A 20,313-nucleotide genomic window follows, 5' to 3' on the forward strand; every position below is an offset into this window, starting at 1 on the left:
CTGTAGTTGCTTGTGTGTCAGATTTGAATTGCTGTCGTTAAGGTACTTTTTGTTTACCTTCGTTATCAGCCCGGAAGACAAATGTCCTGTGACTTGTCACTATCTCAAATTTATTGTCTTTGGCCATGCGGGCCATCTGGATCGCAGCCAGAGGGATCACTCCTTTGGGGTACGGGTCCTTGGAGACAATAGTAAAGAGGCACATGATGAACAATCCTGGTTCTCTCAGTCAATATGCTGTACAGTCCGTCATTCAGGAAAAAAGGAGCCTACCTTTTCACTGCCGAAGTACAGCAGATTTTTGCCATCAAACTTTACATAGCGTTTCTGGAATACATAGTTCCTAGAATGCCAAATATAAAAATGATCAGATTCTCATACCACTGATTTAAAAAAAAAGGAGAAAAGAAATCTAACATTTCAAGAGCAAAGCAGAGCTGTTGACCTATAGGAACTGATTAGCATTTAACAAGAAACACCAAAACAGACTGGAGAACCAGTGGGATGTAGGAAGAGACAGGATTGAGAGGACAGACATGAGGCAGAGCCTTCAGATAGTATTCATACCTCTTAACTTATTCCACATTTTGTTGTGTTTACAGCCAGCATTTCAAATGGATTAAATATAAAAACACGTATCACCCATCTACACACAATACCCCATAATGACAAAGTGAAAACATGTTTTAAGAAATACAGGTCATTTCCATAAGTATTCACACCCCTGATTCAATACTTTGCAGAAGCACCTTTAGCAGTGACTACTGCTGTGAGTCTTTCTGAGTAAGTCTCTTAGAGCTTTGCTCACCTGGATTGTACAGTTTTTTAAAAATCTTCAATCTCTGTCAAGTTGTTTGTTGATTATTGCTAGACAGCCATGTTCAAGTCGACATAGATTTAAGCCGATTTAATTCAAAACTGTAACTAGGCCACTCAGGAACATTCAGGATTTTGCCTGTGCTTAGCTCAGTTACGTTTATTTGTAATCCTAAAAGAAAACTCCCTAGTCCTTGCCGATGACAATTATACCCATAACATGATGCAGCCACCACCATGCTTGAAAATCTGAAGCGTGGTACTCAGTGATGTGTTTTGTTGGATTTTCCCCAAACATAACTTTGTATTCAGGACAAAAAGTTAATTTCTTTGCCACATTTTTTACTTTAGTGGCTTATCGCAAAACAGGATGCATTTGGAATAGTTTTATTCTGTACAGCAGTGGTTCTCAATCCTGGTCCTGGGTACCCAAAGGGATGCACATTTTAATTTTGGCTCTAGAACTACAAACATGATTCAAATGAAAGGATCATGATTGATATAATTGGGGCGGCAGGGTAGCCAAGTGGTTAGAGCGTTGGACTAGCAAGTTCAAATCCCCGAGCTGACAAGGTACAACTCTGTCGTTCTGCCCCTGAACAGGCAGTTAACCCACTGTTCCTAGACCATCATTGAAAATAAGAATTTGTTCTTAACGGACTTGCCTGGTTAAATAAAAAATAAAAAATGACGAGTTGACCATTTGAATCAGCTGTGTAGTGCTAGGGCAAAAACAGGACCAGGATTGAGAACCAGTGCAGTACAGGATTCCTTCTTTTCACTCAGTCATTTAGGTTAGTATTGTGGAGTAACTACAATGTTGTTGATCCATCCTCAGTTTTTTCCTATCACAGCCATTAAACTCTGTAACTGTTTTAAAGTCACCATTGGCCTCATTGTGAAATCCCAGAGCAGTTTCCTTCCTCTCCGGCAACTGAATTAAGAAGGAAACCTGTATATTTGTAGTGGCTAGGTGTATTGACACTCCATCCAAAGTGTAATTAATAACTTCACCATGCTCAAAGGGATATTCAAAATTTGCTTTTAAATGTTTACCCATCTACGAATAGGAGTCCTTCTTTGCGAGGCATTGAAAAACCTCCCTGGTTGTGGTTGAATCTGTGTTTGAAACTCACTGCTCGACTGAGGGACCTTACAGATACTTGTGTGAGGTACAGAGATGAGGTAGTCATTCAACAACCATGTTAAACGCTGTTATGGTAAAGTCCATGCAATTTATTATGGGACTTGTTAAGCAAAATTTTACTCCTGAACTTATTTAGGCTTGCCATAACAAAAGGGTTTGAATACTTATTGACTCGGTTCAGATTTTCATTTTTAATTAACTAGTAAAAATTTATAAAAACATAATCCCACTTTGACATTATGAGGTATTGTGTGTAGGTCAGTGATGCAAAATCTCAATTTAATCAATTTTAAATTTAGGCTGTAACACAACAAAATGTGGAAAAAGTCAAGAGGTGTGAATAATTTCTGAAGGCTCTGTAAATATCAACTGTTTAGCATTTAGCAAGAAACACAAACACAGACTGGAGAAACACAAACACAGACTGGAGAAACACAAACACAGACTGGAGAAACACAAACACAGACTGGAGAAACACAAACACAGACTGGAGAAACACAAACACAGACTGGAGACTGGAGAAACACAAACAGACTGGAGAAACTGGAGAAACACAAACTGGAGAAACACAAACACAGACTGGAGAAACACAAACACAGACTGGAGAAACACAAACACAGACTGGAGAAACACAAGACTGGAGAAACACAAACACAGACTGGAGAAACACAGACTGGAGAAACAGACTGGAGAAACACAACTGGACAAACAGACTGGAGAAACACAAACACAGACTGGAGAAACACAAACACAGACTGGAAACACAAACACAGAAAAACACAAACACAGACTGGAGAAACACAAACACAGACTGAAACACAAACACAGACTGGAGAAACACAAACACAGACTGGAGAAACACAAACACAGACTGGAGAAACACAAACACAGACTGGAGAAACACAAACACAGACTGGAGAAACACAAACACAGACTGGAGAAACACAATGAGAAGAAAGCAAGAACGAATGAACGAAAGAAGAGAGACACACCGGTTTGAGAGGACAGACACCAGACAGTTCCTCAGAAGGGAGGAGAAGACGGAGGGAGGAAAGGAGGATAGGACCATCAGCCCACACCAGGACCCGGACCAGGACCCGGCATACCCTTGTGGTGATAGCTTATCCAGCCAGCCACAGATGATGGGTTCAGTCTGCTCAGAGAGAGATGTATAGCTGGCGTAGGGGGATATCGTCTGGTCCTCATCTGGCTCCGACGGGTACAGGTTGGAGGGTAAGGAGAGGCAGCGAGGGGGTGATGCTGCCTCTCCTACTGTGCTGTAGCCCTGGGACTCACTGTGGAGGGCGTGGGACAGACGTTGGGCCCAGGAGAGTTTGGGTGTCCTGCAGTGTAAAGACAGTCTCCATAATTGATTGATGCATTTGTAATAACCTTGACTCCAGCCGCTTTAAGTTCCTCTAGTGTTGAGAATACGGTGTCTGATAGCAGGTACCAACATTGGATTGAAAAGATGAAGAACCTGGAACATGTTAAATCTACAGTAGACCATTTTCTCTCTATGGCTGTAGTCAGAGTTGTGTGAGAAGATGTTCAATTGGAAAGCCTGAAGTATTACCCACTCCTCTAGAAACAATAATCTTACCCATGATCCTCTCTGTGCTTCTCTTCCTCCTTTCTTGTCATTCCGGTCTTTCCTTCACTGTTGGTCCTTTCCGCCTTTGAGAACACAACATGGATAACACATTCATCAATGTCAGGAGAGCCAAAGTGACCACAAACACTAAACACTATATAACTCTGATGGGTTCTCGTAACCAGATAACAGACTCAGGTCCTGATGGGTTCTCGTAACCAGATAACAGACTCAGGTCCTGATGGGTTATTGTAACCTGATAACATACTCAGGTCCTGATGGGTTCTCGTAACCAGATAACAGACTCAGGTCCTGATGGGTTATTGTAACCTGATAACAGACTCAGGTCCTGATGGGTTATTCTTGTAACCTGATAACAGACTCAGGTCCTGATGGGTTATTCTTGTAACCTGATAACAGACTCAGGTCCTGATGGGTTATTCTTGTAACCTGATAACAGACTCAGGTCCTGATGGGTTATTCTTGTAACCTGATAACAGACTCAGGTCCTGATGGGTTATTCTTGTAACCTGATAACAGACTCAGGTCCTGATGGGTTATTCTTGTAACCTGATAACAGACTCAGGTCCTGATGGGTTATTCTTGTAACCTGATAACAGACTCAGGTCCTGATGGGTTATTCTTGTAACCTGATAACAGACTCAGGTCCTGATGGGTTATTGTAGTAACCTGATAACAGACTCAGGTCCTGATGGGTTATTCTTGTAACCTGATAACAGACTCAGGTCCTGATGGGTTATTCTTGTAACCTGATAACAGACTCAGGTCCTGATGGGTTATTGTAGTAACCTGATAACAGACTCAGGTCCTGATGGGTTATTGTAGTAACCTGATAACAGACTCAGGTCCTGATGGGTTATTGTAGTAACCTGATAACAGACTCAGGTCCTGATGGGTTATTGTAGTAACCTGATAACAGACTCAGGTCCTGATGGGTTATTGTAGTAACCTGATAACAGACTCAGGTCCTGATGGGTTATTGTAGTAACCTGATAACAGACTCAGGTCCTGATGGGTTATTGTAGTAACCTGATAACAGACTCAGGTCCTGATGGGTTATTGTAGTAACCTGATAACAGACTCAGGTCCTGATGGGTTATTGTAGTAACCTGATAACAGACTCAGGTCCTGATGGGTTATTGTAGTAACCTGATAACAGACTCAGGTCCTGATGGGTTATTGTAGTAACCTGATAACAGACTCAGGTCCTGATGGGTTATTGTAGTAACCTGATAACAGACTCAGGTCCTGATGGGTTATTGTAGTAACCTGATAACAGACTCAGGTCCTGATGGGTTATTGTAGTAACCTGATAACAGACTCAGGTCCTGATGGGTTATTGTAGTAACCTGATAACAGACTCAGGTCCTGATGGGTTATTGTAGTAACCTGATAACAGACTCAGGTCCTGATGGGTTATTGTAGTAACCTGATAACAGACTCAGGTCCTGATGGGTTATTGTAGTAACCTGATAACAGACTCAGGTCCTGATGGGTTATTGTAGTAACCTGATAACAGACTCAGGTCCTGATGGGTTATTGTAGTAACCTGATAACAGACTCAGGTCCTGATGGGTTATTGTAGTAACCTGATAACAGACTCAGGTCCTGATGGGTTATTGTAGTAACCTGATAACAGACTCAGGTCCTGATGGGTTATTGTAGTAACCTGATAAGACTCAGGTCCTGATGGGTTATTGTAGTAACCTGATAACAGACTCAGGTCCTGATGGGTTATTGTAGTAACCTGATAACAGACTCAGGTCCTGATGGGTTCTCGTAACCTGATAACAGACTCAGGTCCTGATGGGTTCTCGTAACCTGATAACAGACTCAGGTCCTGATGGGTTCTCGTAACCTGATAACAGACTCAGGTCCTGATGGGTTCTCGTAACCTGATAACAGACTCAGGTCCTGATGGGTTCTCGTAACCTGATAACAGACTCAGGTCCTGATGGGTTCTCGTAACCTGATACCAGACTCAGGTCCTGATGGGTTCTCGTAACCTGATAACAGACTCAGGTCCTGATGGGTTCTCGTAACCAGATAACAGACTCAGGTCCTTTTCCAAATGGTCCCCTATTCTCTATATGGCCCCCTATTCTCTATATAGTGCACTACTTGGGCCCTTTTCAGACACCATTTGATGTTTTCCTGGAAAGCCTATGGGGCTCTGGTCAAACGTAGAGCACTGTATAGAGAATAGTGTGCCGTTTGTGACACATCCTCAGAGTCCCCGTCTCACCTCAGAGTGCTGCAGTGGTCGTCTGGTCTGGAAGACTGTTTCACAGTAGGGACTGATCTCCTCCTCTGGGTCCTCCATGGGGACTGTGGTGGAGGAAGATTATAAGCCTTGATATAATATATTATTATTAAAAAAAGGTTTATATATGATTATAACCAGTTATAAAAGCATTTAAACTGTATGTTCAAGTGTAAGCGAAAAAGTAACGTTTTAGCAATGCAAAACTCTAATTATCTTGATTTTTAAAAAACAGGTCAAGAGTCATTTATAGGCCTGAATGACACGTCGATATAAGGTCTTACTAAACCATCTGTACGGTTACTTTCAGAAAGTGATGTGTAGACTTACCTCCGTGGGACGATTCACATGAGTTGTTCCTTAAAGTGCTGCAGACACACAACACAAAACATTAGATACACAAAACAATACTCTCTCTCGACGGTGGCCTATATTCCTACTTTATTAGGTATATGATGTTAAAGTCAGACGTTGACCTACCTATTTCTTTCAGGAGAGGTGTGGATCTCTGGCCGTGGGGGTGTTTGAGGAGCGTTGCAGGGAATCCGTCCACTACTAGCTGCCGTGCCAGGTGAAGTGCCACAGTAGATCTCATTGGAGACCATCTCCATCGGGGAGCCGGGAGGGGAAGTGGTCAAAGAGGGGAATCCAGTGTCATCATAGTTACAAGGGGATGAGGGAGGTGTGGTTGTCATGCACTGGTCCTGGTTTTGTTCAGTCCTTCCACCAGATGACGGTGGTGTGGATGTAGGTCCACTAAACATGGCTGGAGGGGTACCTCGGTTCAGCCGAGGGGGAACAGGGGGCAGGGGACCTCCAGAGTCTGAGGAGTTACTCAGCCTCCTCTCTCTCAGGCTTAGGCTGTGTCTCAGGGCAGGGGTAGGTGTAGGGTTAGGGGCAGGCCCCACCACCACTGTGTCAGTGTTAAATTCTCCTGAAGCCAAACCTTCCAATATGGTGAAGCAGAGAGATTCCTGAGAAGGTTTCCTGGTTAGGGTTAGAACCAGGGGATCTGGTGGTGTCAGTGATGCGGGACAGGAGAGAAACCGGGCGGGTTCTGTTTTGTGTATGTAGAATACCGTTCTAGGTTTTGGAACCGGTTTTATGACAACATTCCCATTGTACTGCTGCTGTTCTGACCCGGAGTTCATCAACATGGATGGAATGTTAGGAACAGAACTATTCCAGAAAGCTTCAAACGGAATATCCCCTGTTTCGCCCCCTTGGTCAGACCTCGGCCCTCCTGATTGGATGGGTGTGGAATTAATGTCAGACTCAGACTGACAACGGTCCAATAAGGGCTCTAATGGCTCCGGAATCGACTGATTCTGATTGGTAGCCCTCTGAATGTGCTGGACCAGCCTCAGTATTCTCTTCCTGTGTCCGGTGGCAGTTACACCCAGCTGGATGAGAGCTCCATTGTCTAGGTGGCTGAGGTCCCTGGCCAAGAGGAAGCCAGACTGGCGGAAGGTCTTCAGGTATCGCTCCAGGTGGATCGCAGCCAACAGGGTCTCAACGTCCGTGTTTCTATCCATTGTTGCCATAACAAAATACATACATGAGCTTGGAGGGGGCCTTCAGCTGCTGTGGTCAAGACGATGTCCATCATGGACCTACACAGGGAGACTCCTCTCCATCTGAAATGAACAACAATATAATTGGTTCATGTTGAGTTAGTGTTCCAACTGGTCAATTGTTCTGACAAAATAACTAATTCACTACATTCCCTTACTATAATTCAAATCAAAGTTCATTCGTCATATGCACAGGATACAGTGTGTGTAAATGGGCACAGTGAAATTCTCACAGAGTAACACTGTAAACATGTTTATTACATCACAAAACACTATGTAATTATTTCAACTGAACTACTATTGATAGCATGTTAACTTCCAGTGGCATCACCACTGAAATGGACTGAAATGGCATCACCACTGAAATGGACTGAAATGGACTGAAATGGCATCACCACTGAAATGGAAGACCACTGAAATGGCATCACCACTGAAATGGACTGAAATGGACTGAAATGGCATCACCACTGAAATGGAAGACCACTGAAATGGCATCACCACTGAAATGGCATCACCACTGAAATGGACTGAAATGGACTGAAATGGCATCACCACTGAAATGGAAGACCACTGAAATGTCATCACCACTGAAATGGAAGACCACTGAAATGGACTGAAATGGCATTACCATGACCTTTCCACAGCAGGTGACCAGCCATCTTCCAGCCAGCCACTTAAAATCACAGATGTGGAACAAAGACTGATGTCATTGAACACACAGACACGTGATTGTTCAGTTTTAGGATGGGCCTGTAAAGTTAGCATGGCTGAGGAGAGAAAGCAGGCAGGGAAGGAAGTAGGGGGTTATGGTACCAGCTGACCAGGAAGAAGGAAATAGGGGGTTATGGCACCAGCTGACCAGGAAGAAGGAAATAGGGGGTTATGGCACCAGCAGACCAGGGAGAAGGAAGTAGGGGTTATGGCACCAGATGACCAGGAAGAAGGATGTAGGGGGTTATGGTACCAGCTGACCAGGAAGAAGGATGTAGGGGGTTATGGTACCAGCTGACCAGGAAGAAGGATGTAGGGGGTTATGGTACCAGCTGACCAGAAAGAAGGATGTAGGGGGTTATGGCACCAGCTGAGCAGGAAGAAGGGGGTTATGGCACCAGCAGACCAGGGAGAAGGATGTAGGGGGTTATGGCACCAGCTGACCAGGAAGAAGGAAGTAGGGGGTTATGGCACCAGCTGACCAGGGAGAAGGAAGTAGGGGTTATGGCACCAGCTGACCAGGGAGAAGGAAGTAGGGGGTTATGGCACCAGCTGACCAGGGAGAAGGAAGTAGGGGGTTATGGCACCAGCTGACCAGGGAGAAGGAAGTAGGGGGTTATGGCATGAATAGACAGCATGAGAAAAATCTAATAAGGTAACATGTGAAAACTGCAATTATTTAATGAATTATGAAAATTCATTGAAGGTGTGTACCATTTAGTTGACGACAAGGCACCATTTTAAAGTGTATTCTTAGTCATCATGTATGCAATAATGTAAATGATAAAAGTAATGGAGAAACAACAAACGGTGTCCAGGGATACCCCTCCCTAGCTGCAGGCGGTTGTACTGCGTGTCAGGTTTGGATGCACAGCTCTTTGAAAGCCTTGGTAGAAACACTTCCTGAAAAAGCTTGGAATGTGTTAAGTTTTAATGGCTACTTTTCCCTGGCTGGTGTGTGTGTGTGTGTGTGTGTGTTAGACCTGGGTTCAAATACTATTTGAAATCGTTCAAATGCCTTGACCATTTGCTCTAGCCTGCCTGGAGTCCCATAATGGGTAGGGTTTGCAGTTATGGGACTATTCTATTGGTTTATTAAGCCAAACATGCTCAATCAAGCACAGATAAAGTATTTCAAATGATTTAAAATAGTATTTGGACCCAGGTTTGGAGTGTGTGTCCCTGTGGGTGACTCAGCTTGGGAACCTAGTCAGAACTAAAGAGTATCTCAAGGCTGACTGGGGCAGTTTGCCAGCCTTGTGAGGGGGAGGTACACAGCACAGCACAACACATTCGAACAGAGTTTAGGATAGAAAATAGTAATTTATGAGGCCTTGGACAGATTAAGACAGATTCTTATTAAATTAGTTATGGGCACCAGAACAGAATGTGAAGACTTCCAACAGAGCTACAGATGTCTGTAGGAACTATCTTTGAACTAAAGTGTGGTTTGTGTAGAGGGAGGAGGACGCCATTGAACATACTGTACACGTACACAATCATTTTCCCACTTCATTGCTCATCTTGCCACATCTCTTCCCCTGTTATGACTTGCATACAGCAACCTAAGCAGAAGTTGTGGCCTGGCTGTTACGTTGGTATGTCACACTTCCTGTTTCCTGTTAGTTTAATGTGGGAAAGGGGTTCATCTGAATCCTTGTAATCTGGTCAAATCGTTAGATACATCTAGGTTAATAATGCTGTGAGGTTGCTAATTCAGTTCCATAACAGCCGCCATGTTGCGGTTACAAGGCAGCCAGGTAATCATCACAATACCTTTTGCAGTGGGAAGTGGGATGGGAGGGACAATATCCTCTCTCCCATTTCCATCCCTCCGCTCTCTCCCTCCTGCTCTCAGCACCAGACCTGGGTTCAAATACTATTTACAATCTTTCAAATACTTAATTAATATGTGCTTGATTGAGATTGCCTAGCTAAATGGACAAATAGAACAGTCCCCAAAACTGTAAACTCTGTCCAGCTGGTTCTCGAAGCAAGTTTGAGCATTTTCTCTAAGTATTTATTTAATTGTCTGTTCTCAGCACAGAACCGGAGCCCTGTGTTTTCTCTGTGTGTATCAGTGGGCTGGAAGCAAAGGTTAACCTACAGAGTGGAGACAGAGGAAGCAAAGGATGTGACTCATAGACCTCTTTCAGGATCTTGCCTCCCATTCCCCTGCTGCCTGCTCCCATTCCCATGCTGCCTGCTCCCATTCCCCTGCTTCCATTCCCATTCACATGCTGCCTGCTCCCATTCCCCTGCTGCCTGCTCCCATTCCCCTGCTGCCTGCTCCCATTCCCCTGCTTCCATTCCCATGCTGCCTGCTCCCATTCCTCTGCTTCCATTCCCATGCTGCCTGCTCCCATTCCCATTCCCTGCTCCCATTCCCCTCCCCATTCCCCTGCTGCCCTGCTCCCATTCCCCTGCTCCCATTCCCATGCTGCCTGCTCCCATTCCCCCTGCTTCCATTCCCATGCTGCCTGCTCCCATTCCCCTGCTGCCTGCTCCCATTCCCATGCTGCCTGCTCCCATTCCCCTGCTCACTGCTCCCATTCCCCTGCTCACTCTATTCCCATGCTGCCTGCTCCCATTCCCATGCTGCCTGCTCCCATTCCCATGCTGCCTGCTCCCTGCTTCCATTCCCCTGCTCCCATTCCCCTGCTCACTGCTCCCATTCCCATGCTGCCTGCTCCCATTCCCATGCTGCCTGCTCCCATTCCCCTGCTCACTGCTCCCATTCCCCTGCTCCCTGCTTCCATTCCCCTGCTCCCATTCCCCTGCTGCCTGCTCCCATTCCCCTGCTCCCTGCTCCCATTCCCCTGCTCCCTGCTTCCATTCCCCTGCTGCCTGCTCCCATTCCCCTGCTCCCTGCTGCCTTACTACAGGCTGAGGACTAGTTCTCCTTCCTTATTGTTCAAATGGTGAGAGACATTGTGCCGACCCGACTCAACCCAAACCTGACTGGATGCATAACAAGGCCAGCCCAGTACAGTTCGGCTCAGCACGGCATGCCTCAGTAATGTGTAAATGATACGAGTATGGCTGCCATCGGACTGTACTCTACATGGTACAACAGAAGTGTGTAGTTCCAGTAGTTAGCTACATGGTAAAACAGAAGTGTAGTTCCAGTAGTTAGCTACACCTCTACATGGTAAAACAGAAGTGTAGTTCCAGTAGTTAGCTACATGGTAAAACAGAAGTGTAGTTCCAGTAGTTAGCTACACCTCTACATGGTAAAACAGAAGTGTAGTTCCAGTAGTTAGCTACATGGTAAAACAGAAGTGTAGTTCCAGTAGTTAGCTACACCTCTACATGGTAAAACAGAAGTGTAGTTCCAGTAGTTAGCTACATGGTAAAACAGAAGTGTAGTTCCAGTAGTTAGCTACACCTCTACATGGTAAAACAGAAGTGTAGTTCCAGTAGTTAGCTACACCGCTACATGGTAAAACAGTAGTGTGTAGTTCCAGTAGTTAGCTACACCTCTACATGGTAAAACAGAAGTGTAGTTCCAGTAGTTAGCTACATGGTAAAACAGTAGTGTGTAGTTCCAGTAGTTAGCTGCACCGCTACATGGTAAAACAGTAATGAACTACTGAAAACACTACCTATGTTCGAATTTAGTTCAACTTCCACCAAGTGTAACAGTTGTTAAAGTACTATGTGAATTTCACCAGGTTCATATATTAATATGTCGTGTTGATCTGTTATTATGCATGCCTGCATCCTGGGAGAAGGAGAGTGGGTACTTACGTTTGTCCTGCGGAGCTCGTGCTCACATCATTTTGATGCACTATGAGAGGTAGGCACGCTTTTACTGTCTTCAGAAAAGTTGGATTATTTTAAGTACAAAGTCATACACACAGTGTTTTGTTCATGAATAATGATGTATATTTAGAGGTTACTCATAAGTGGATGGTATTGTTAAGATGCACTTGCGATTGTACTTTTTAGGATGATATCAACATTCTGAATTCAACATGTGGTTAATAGCTAGCTAAGGTATTAGCAGGCTGTTGTATGTGTGAACGTTGGCTAGCTCCTCGAATGATCCCAGTCCCTCCTATTGTGCATCTGTTGTAGAAAGAGGCGACGATTCTCCAGAACGTATGTGGCTCTACAAATGTTTTCTTTCCTTTTGGATGCAGAGCGTGAATTCTGCTGAATTAAAACTACCTGATCTCCAAAGTCCACGTCTATAGTCTCATCAACCACACACAACTCAGTGTTACAGCGGTGCAGTATAGCACCGGTGACACAAGCTACTGCTAAATATAGTTAAACGTCCACCAAGCTACTCCTAAATATAGATAACCTACTAGTTGAACTGCATGTGGTTCACGACTCCCCAACACTGCTTCCAAGTCCCCTCCATGCAAGGCCAAAGGAGTGATGACTGGGGGAGGGTTGTAGATGAAGCAACTCAGTAGTAAATGGACATTCTCATACTGGCCTCCTTCAGCAGGAGAGAAAGTGAGAGCTGCTGATCACTGAGATTAACAGAGGAGGAGAGATCTGAAGGGGACACTGAGATTAACAGAGGAGGAGAGATTTGAAGGGGACACTGAGATTAACAGAGGAGGAGAGATCTGAAGGGGACACTGAGATTAACAGAGGAGGAGAGATCTGAAGGAGACACTGAGATTAACAGAGGAGGAGAGATCTGAAGGGGACACTGAGATTAACAGAGGAGGAGAGATCTGAAGGGGACACTGAGATTATGAAGAGGAACGGGAGTTTTGTTCAATCACTAGATACAGTTATCTTTAATAGTCTACTCCTGACAAAACATGGGGAGTTTTTTTTTTTTTTTTTTTTTTTTACAGTGACTAGTCCGTTTTAAATAACCTGAATGTAGTTCCTGTTTCGCCTGCAACAAACAAACAAAATCAGGCCTTTGCTTCATCTCTCTCCTCTTCTCCCCTGTCCATAGTACTTATCTGGGCTAGAGATCTGGGCTCTGTCAGAGCTACAGAAAACACAGGATACAGCTGTCACTCACACACTGGAGGAAAACAGAGACGCCCCACCCTCCTCTAGTGGTAGGATGACAGGAGACTGAAGTGTTGTAGGCTAGCAGAGGTGGTAGGATGGTGGTCATCTGTGATATTAGCTGAATTATTTTCAGTTCCCATAACATCAGTATGTCAGGCTACTGTACTGAAAGGAGGGTTGGGAAGGGAGGAACAAAATGGCCTCCCCCTGATTTCAAATGATCTTAATAAAAAAATGATGTCATTCAAAACTAACATGATCATTTTTTTGGGGGGGGGTAACCATCTCACAGAGTGTGACTTTAAAATATATTTCAAACTCTCAGCGCATTATGCAATGAATCAGCTTTTCATTTTTACACTCAGAGACAGACAGTTTGCATCATTCACACATCTAAAATGTCCTTCCCTTTTTCATTGTTACAGACCTCATAACGTCTCACACAATGCAACATGCAGCTACGAACCCAGTCTTAGTGGAAACTTTTGTCTGCATGAAGAGGTCATGACAGTAACAACTTTTGTCTGCATGAAGAGGTCATGACAGTAACCCCTTCCCTGTTTACAGTAGTGGTCATGTGGTTACATTTAGCCAACTAAAATTATATTTCAAGTTGTCCTATTCAGGACTCTGTTTACAGTACAGAGTCAATCGTTTCTCAGAGCTTGTCGGTGTCTCTCTCTCTGACATTAGCTCGTACAAATGTAAATTGCTTTACATAAAAGCATCTGAAGAAATGAATATCTTGACAGACTTACTGGGTTCATTTGTTCTTAATTGCAACTAAGCCATGTTAACAGCTAGGCACCATGAGTTCTGACCACAAATCCAGTCCCTGGCAACACTTTACATTACAGAGAGATTGGCTGCTGTCTTTTTCTTATGGACTTTAATTCATTATGTTACCACGAAGTAATGCTTTGCAAAATCAAGCATGTCTCAGTGCAGTGTGGGTTTATAGGCAAAATAACAGTGACTGAGAAGGCTGTAAGTGATTCACTGGTATGTTCTAGTGGTCTGAATGTAAAGAAACAACAACAACCGTTACTCTCACCCTTAACGGTCTGACGTTAGTCTACATGATGACGTCACCCTAGGTAAACAGGAAGTTACATGGAAAGGGGTCTCAACAACATTGTGAAAGAAAATATACAATATGCCTCAGAGGTTCAAACCTCATGGGGTTCAAACCTTTTTTGGCCCACAACCCTATTTTGATATCTGAAAATTCTCCCGACCCCAACCGTGTGAATAATAGTATGTACTTTTATATTTGGGGCTGTGACAGTCAACTGAAAAATCTTCTAACAGTACTTCTGGTTGTCTTCTCAACTCACCATCACATACTTTTAATGTGGGTCTGTGACAGTCAATTGCATATTAGTCTGGCAATGCATCTTCTCTCACCACCACTAATGAGATGGGCGTGGCTTGATGTCGGGTCGGAGCTTCTCAAAGTCAGGGGGGCGTGGTCGACAGTGAGCACCTCATCTCTGCTGTCACATCCTACCTGGATTGATATTTGGGTTTTTAATGCAGGCGAGAGAACTGAGTCCAGCTTCACACAGCTATGAAGGGTAACAATGAGTTTTATGGTGCTTTCAAGACAACTGGGAACTCGTAAGAAATAAGAGATCAAATCATGACGTCGGAAAGTTAGAGCTCTAAAAAGAGGCCAGTGTTCCGGAGTTGGAATTCTCAGTTGGATGACCGTTCAAAAATATGTTTCCCGTCAGAGCTAATTCTTTTCCAGAGTTACAAGTTGTCTTGAACAAGCGGAAGTCATGCTGGATTGACAGCAGGGCCATTGTATTAAACCTTTTCAGGCCCATAGTGTTGCATGTGAATGTTTGTTCTTTTAAGCTTGGAAAAGAGACCCTTAAACCCAGAGTTGGACCACACACCCTCTCCACCGAATGGCAGGGGACGCAAAATAGTGATTGCTTTGCAACGCTTGGTAGTTAGACACTAATTTCCTTCCAAACCCCTTATTGTTGAATTTGCAATTTCCAACTTGTTTTGTCATGTTTATCTCCAAAGGCCGATGAGCATCGCTACGTTTCCGAGTTGGATAACCGTTCAAAACGATTATTCCCAGTCGGAGCTTGTTTTTCCCCCCACCCAGAGTTCCCAGTTGTCTTGAATGCAGCATTAATGCCCAGAGAAAGACAGCAGGGTATTCCCTTTCAGTCAGGAACCAAAACTCCTCAGTAGTGACCAGTGACTGCATTCGGTCATACGACAGCTCGATCAGCTGTCCACTTTCACATACGGGCATGTCAACTGAGCCGGGATCACAGTCAAACAGATCGGGAAGTAGGTTCCAAGGTGCTCTTCCAAGCATTGGAAGTGAGCAGTCATCACTGGTGTTGTTGTCTGTTAGAAACATGCCAAGGGAAGGGGGCGTGGTTACCTTTTGAAAGACTCTCCAATGAGAATGATTCCCTCTGGGTACACTGATTTGGTCACTCGTCTGTAGAATGTTTCTGTATTTTCCCTGAATGCTTGCATTCAGTTTGTTCAGTTACATAGGCAAGCAGACATTTTCTTTTTTATTACACAGAAAGTCAACCAAGTCTGTATTTTTATTTTTTTACATCCATTGTTCCCCCTCGATAACCACCAAGCCGTGGTGTGAAAGAACATGGTCATGCTCTGATCCCATATCTCCACACAAAAGACAGTACTGTGCAGCCGTCTTCATCGACCTTGCCAAGGCATTCGACTGTCAATCACCATATTCTTATCGGTAGACTCGGTTTTTCTGATGACTGCCATGCCTGGTTCACCAACTACTTTGCAGACAGAGTTCAGTGTGTCAAATCGGAGGGCATGCTGTCCGGTCCTCTGGCAGTCTCTATGGGGGTGCCACAGGGTTCAATTCTCGGGCTGACTCTTTTCTCTGTATATATCAATGATGTTGCTCTTGCTGCGGGCGATTCCCTGATCCACCTCTACACAGACGACACCCTTCTATATACTTCCGGCCCGTCCTTGGACACTGTGCTATCTAACCTCCAAATGAGCTTCAATGCCATACAACACTCCTTCCGTGGCCTCCAACTGCTCTTAAACGCTAGTAAAACCAAATGCATGCTTTTCAACCGCTCGCTGCCTGCACCCGCACGCCTGACTAGCATCACCACCCTGGATGGTTCCGACCTTGAATATGTGGATATCTACAAGTACCTAGGTGTCTGGCTAGACTGTAAACTCTCCTTCCAGACTCATATCAAACATCTCCAATCGGAAATCAAATCTAGAGTCTGCTTTCTATTCCGCAACAAAGCCTCCTTCACGCCGCCAAACTTACCCTAGTAAAACTGACTATCCTACCGATCTTCGACTTCGGCGATGTCATCTACAAAATGGCTTCCAATACTCTACTCAACAAACTGGATGCAGTTTATCACAGTGCCATCCGTTTTGTTACTAAAGCACCTTATACCACCCACCATTGCGACCTGTATGCTCTAGTTGGCTGGCCCTCGCTACATATTCGTCACCAGACCCACTGGTTCCAGGTCATCTACAAGTCCATGCTAGGTAAAGCTCCGCCTTATCTCAGTTCACTGGTCACGATGGCAACACCCACCCGTAGCACGCGCTCCAGCAGGTGTATCTCACTGATCATCCCTAAAGCCAACACCTCATTTGGCCGACCTTTCGTTCCAGTCACAGGCAGCAGAGAACTGGAACAAAAGGTCGGCCAAATGAGGTGAATACGGGAATTGCAAAAATCGCTGAAGTTGGAGACTTGTATCTCCCTCACCAACTTCAAACATCTGCTATCTGAGCAGCTAACCGATCGCTGCAGCTGTACATAGTCTATTGGTAAATAGCCCACCCATTTTTACCTACCTCATCCCCATACTGTTTTTATTTATTTACTTTTCTGCTCTTTTGCACACCAATATCTCTACCTGTACATGACCATCTGATCATTTATCACTCCAGTGTTAATCTCCAAAATTGTAATTATTTGCCTACCTCCTCATGCCTTTTGCACACAATGTATATAGACTCTCTTTTTTTCTACTGTGTTATTGACTTGTTAATTGTTTACTCCATGTGTAACTCTGTGTTGTCTGTTCACACTGCTATGCTTTATCTTGGCCAGGTCGCAGTTGCAAATGAGAACTTGTTCTCAACTAGCCTACCTGGTTAAATAAAGGTGAAATAAAAAATAAAACAGTGGCGGTCCGTCATTCAGGGCAGGGTTTTGAGCCCCACGTGTTTAGCTAAAAAAAAATTTTTTTTTAAAGAGACCATGCTTGTTGCCTGTTTTGCATGTTATTTTGGCATTTATAGGGGTCACATATCAGTTTGCAAACGAAGTCAAATTTATTTACATTTTTTTTATTAAGTTGATAAAGCTAAAAACATGGTCTCTTTTTTGCTTTCTTGTGTAAGGCAGCTCCAAAATGTAGGTGTTTCAGCCTAGCTCAGTGCTTTCTGTGGTGGTGGTGGGGCAGCCAGAAAAAACACGGAGGGTTTGGTAATGTTCTCTAGGTTGCACCGTGATTGGCTCAGTGTTCTGTCACTCATGGGGACACTAGGTCACCGCCAAGTCTAAGGGTAGAGCTCGAAAATTCAAGCCCCTTGGGTGCTGCTAGTGGTGTAAAGTACTTAAGTAGTTTTTTTATATATATCTGTACTACACTATTTATATTTTTGACAATTTTTACTTTTAATTCACTTCATTCCTAAAGAAAATGTACTTTTTACTCCATACATTTTCCCTGACACCCAAAAGTACTTGTTACATTTTGACAGGAAAATGGTCCAAATTCACACATTTATCAGGAGAACATACTTGGTTATCCCTACTGCTTCTCATCGGCGGACTCACTAAACACAAATGCTTCGTTTGTAAATTATGTCTGAGTGTTGGAGTGTGCCCCTGGCTATGCGTAACTAAATTTAATAAACCAGAAAATTGTGTCGTCTGGTTTGCTCAATATAAGGAAATTTAAACTATTTATACTTAGGTTTTACTTTTGATACTTAAGTATATTTTAGAAATTATATTTACTTTTGATACTTAAGTACATTTTAGAAATTATATTTACTTTTGATATTTAAGTACATTTTAGAAATTATATTTACTTTTGATATTTAAGTACATTTTAGAAATTATATTTACTTTTGATACTTAAGTATATTTAAAACCAAATACTTTTACTCAAGCAATATTTTACTGGGTGACTTTTACTTAAGTCATTTTCTGTTAAGGTATCTTTACCAAGTATGACAATTGGGTACTTTTCCCACCAGTGGTGGCTGCCATAGAGATACATTAGAAGTGCCCTTCCTAGAAGGCTCAAGGTCATTGGACACAGATAAAATGACGTCAAATCACGTTACATCTACCGTAGCTTTGATTGGACTGATCATGTCAACAACTGTGTTTGCTACTAAGCGTTACAAAGCCATCACTAGCCTGCTATTCAGTGATGGTGGGTGTGTGGTCCAAGTCTAGGTTTAAAGGTCTCTTTTCCAAGCTTAAAAAGGATAAACATTCAACAACATGGGACAGAAACGTTTGAATACTTTGGCCATGCTGTCAACCCAGCATGACGTCTGCTGCATAAAAAAAAAAATGGGTGTATCCCCTACAGTGGGTGTATCCATTACAGTGGGTGTATCCATTACAGTGGGTGTATCCATTACAGTGGGTGTATTCATTACAGTGGGTGTATCCATTACAGTGGGTGTATTCATTACAGTGGGTGTATCCCCTACAGTGGGTGTATCCATTACAGTGGGTGTATTCATTACAGTGGGTGTATCCATTACAGTGGGTGTATCCATTACAGTGGGTGTATCCATTACAGTGGGTGTATCCATTACAGTGGGTGTATCCCCAGTGGGTGTATTCAGTGGGTGTATCCCCCCCTACAGTGGGTGTATCCATTACAGTGGGTGTATTTACATTGTATCATTACAGTGGGTGTATCCCCTACAGTGGGTGTATCCCCTACAGTGGGTGTATCCATTACAGTGGGTGTATTCATTACAGTGGGTGTATCCATTACAGTGGGTGTATCCCCTACAGTGGGTGTATCCATTACAGTGGGTGTTCATTACCCCTACAGTGGGTGTATCCCCTGGGTGTATTCAGTGGGTGTATCCATTACAGTGGGTGTATCCCCTACAGTGGGTGTATCCATTACAGTGGGTGTATTCATTACAGTGGGTGTATTCATTACAGTGGGTGTATCCATTACAGTGGGTGTATTCATTACAGTGGGTGTATCCCCTACAGTGGGTGTATTCATTACAGTGGGTGTATTCATTACAGTGGGTGTATTCATTACAGTGGGTGTATCCCCATTACAGTGGGTGTATTCATGTATCCCCTAGTGGGTGTATTCATTACAGTGGGTGTATCCATTACAGTGGGTGTATCATTACCCCCTACAGTGGGTGTATTCACATTATTCAGTGGGTGTATCCAGTGGGTGTATCCCCTACAGTGGGTGTATTCATTACAGTGGGTGTATCCATTACAGTGGGTGTATTCATTACAGTGTATCCATTACAGTGGGTGTATCCCCTACAGTGGGTGTATCCATTACAGTGGGTGTATCCATTACAGTGGGTGTATCCATTACAGTGGGTGTATCCATTACAGTGGGTGTATCCCCTACAGTGGGTGTATCCATTACAGTGGGTGTATCCATTACAGTGGGTGTATCCATTACAGTGGGTGTATCCATTACAGTGGGTGTATCCATTACAGTGGGTGTATCCCCTACAGTGGGTGTATCCATTACAGTGGGTGTATACATTACAGTGGGTGTATATGGCATATGGAGACATATTCATAACTAGAGTGCAGACTCCTGCCCTCCAACCCGCCCAAGATGGAGCCCCATCTGTGCAAAAGCCCACCATTCGATCCCATATGGAATCTGTTTTTCATCAATATGGCCACGCAGCACACTAGACAGCCAATATGGAATCTGTTTTTCATCAATATGGCCACGCAGCACACTAGACAGCCAATATGGAATCTGTTTTTCATCAGTATGGCCACGCAGCACACTAGACAGCCAATATGGAATCTGTTTTCATCAATATGGCCACGCAGCACACTGAACATCCCCTGTGCTGTTTCATGCTTGTGAATCGTGAGACAGAGCAGTATATCCCCGTGAATAGAACCCCTAGACATGTATAGCGAACAGAA

The 20,313-nt window shown here is 43.9% G+C and overlaps 1 protein-coding gene across 5 annotated transcripts in view; it reads right to left on the reverse strand.

Annotated features, from left to right (window-relative positions):
- Positions 1–20,313, reverse strand: part of arap3 (ArfGAP with RhoGAP domain, ankyrin repeat and PH domain 3) — a 64,612-nt gene that overhangs the window by 33,328 nt on the left and 10,971 nt on the right. For 3 of the 5 annotated variants that reach the window (XR_006079601.1, XM_042303448.1, XM_042303446.1), the window contains exons 2-8: positions 6,322–7,478; positions 6,172–6,209; positions 5,824–5,906; positions 3,567–3,640; positions 3,070–3,306; positions 274–343; positions 58–178 (exon numbers count right to left, since the gene is read on the reverse strand). Coding sequence is in view for 4 of the 5 variants with exons in the window: in XM_042303448.1 (XP_042159382.1) it covers positions 58–178; positions 274–343; positions 3,070–3,306; positions 3,567–3,640; positions 5,824–5,906; positions 6,172–6,209; positions 6,322–7,397 (1,699 nt within the window). In the remaining variant the exon portion in view is untranslated. The other 2 variants (XM_042303447.1, XM_042303449.1) reach the window with 2 other exon arrangements.

The sequence above is a fragment of the Oncorhynchus tshawytscha genome, linkage group LG21 (assembly GCF_018296145.1).
Source record: "Oncorhynchus tshawytscha isolate Ot180627B linkage group LG21, Otsh_v2.0, whole genome shotgun sequence".
Classification (NCBI taxonomy): Eukaryota; Metazoa; Chordata; class Actinopteri; order Salmoniformes; family Salmonidae; genus Oncorhynchus; species Oncorhynchus tshawytscha.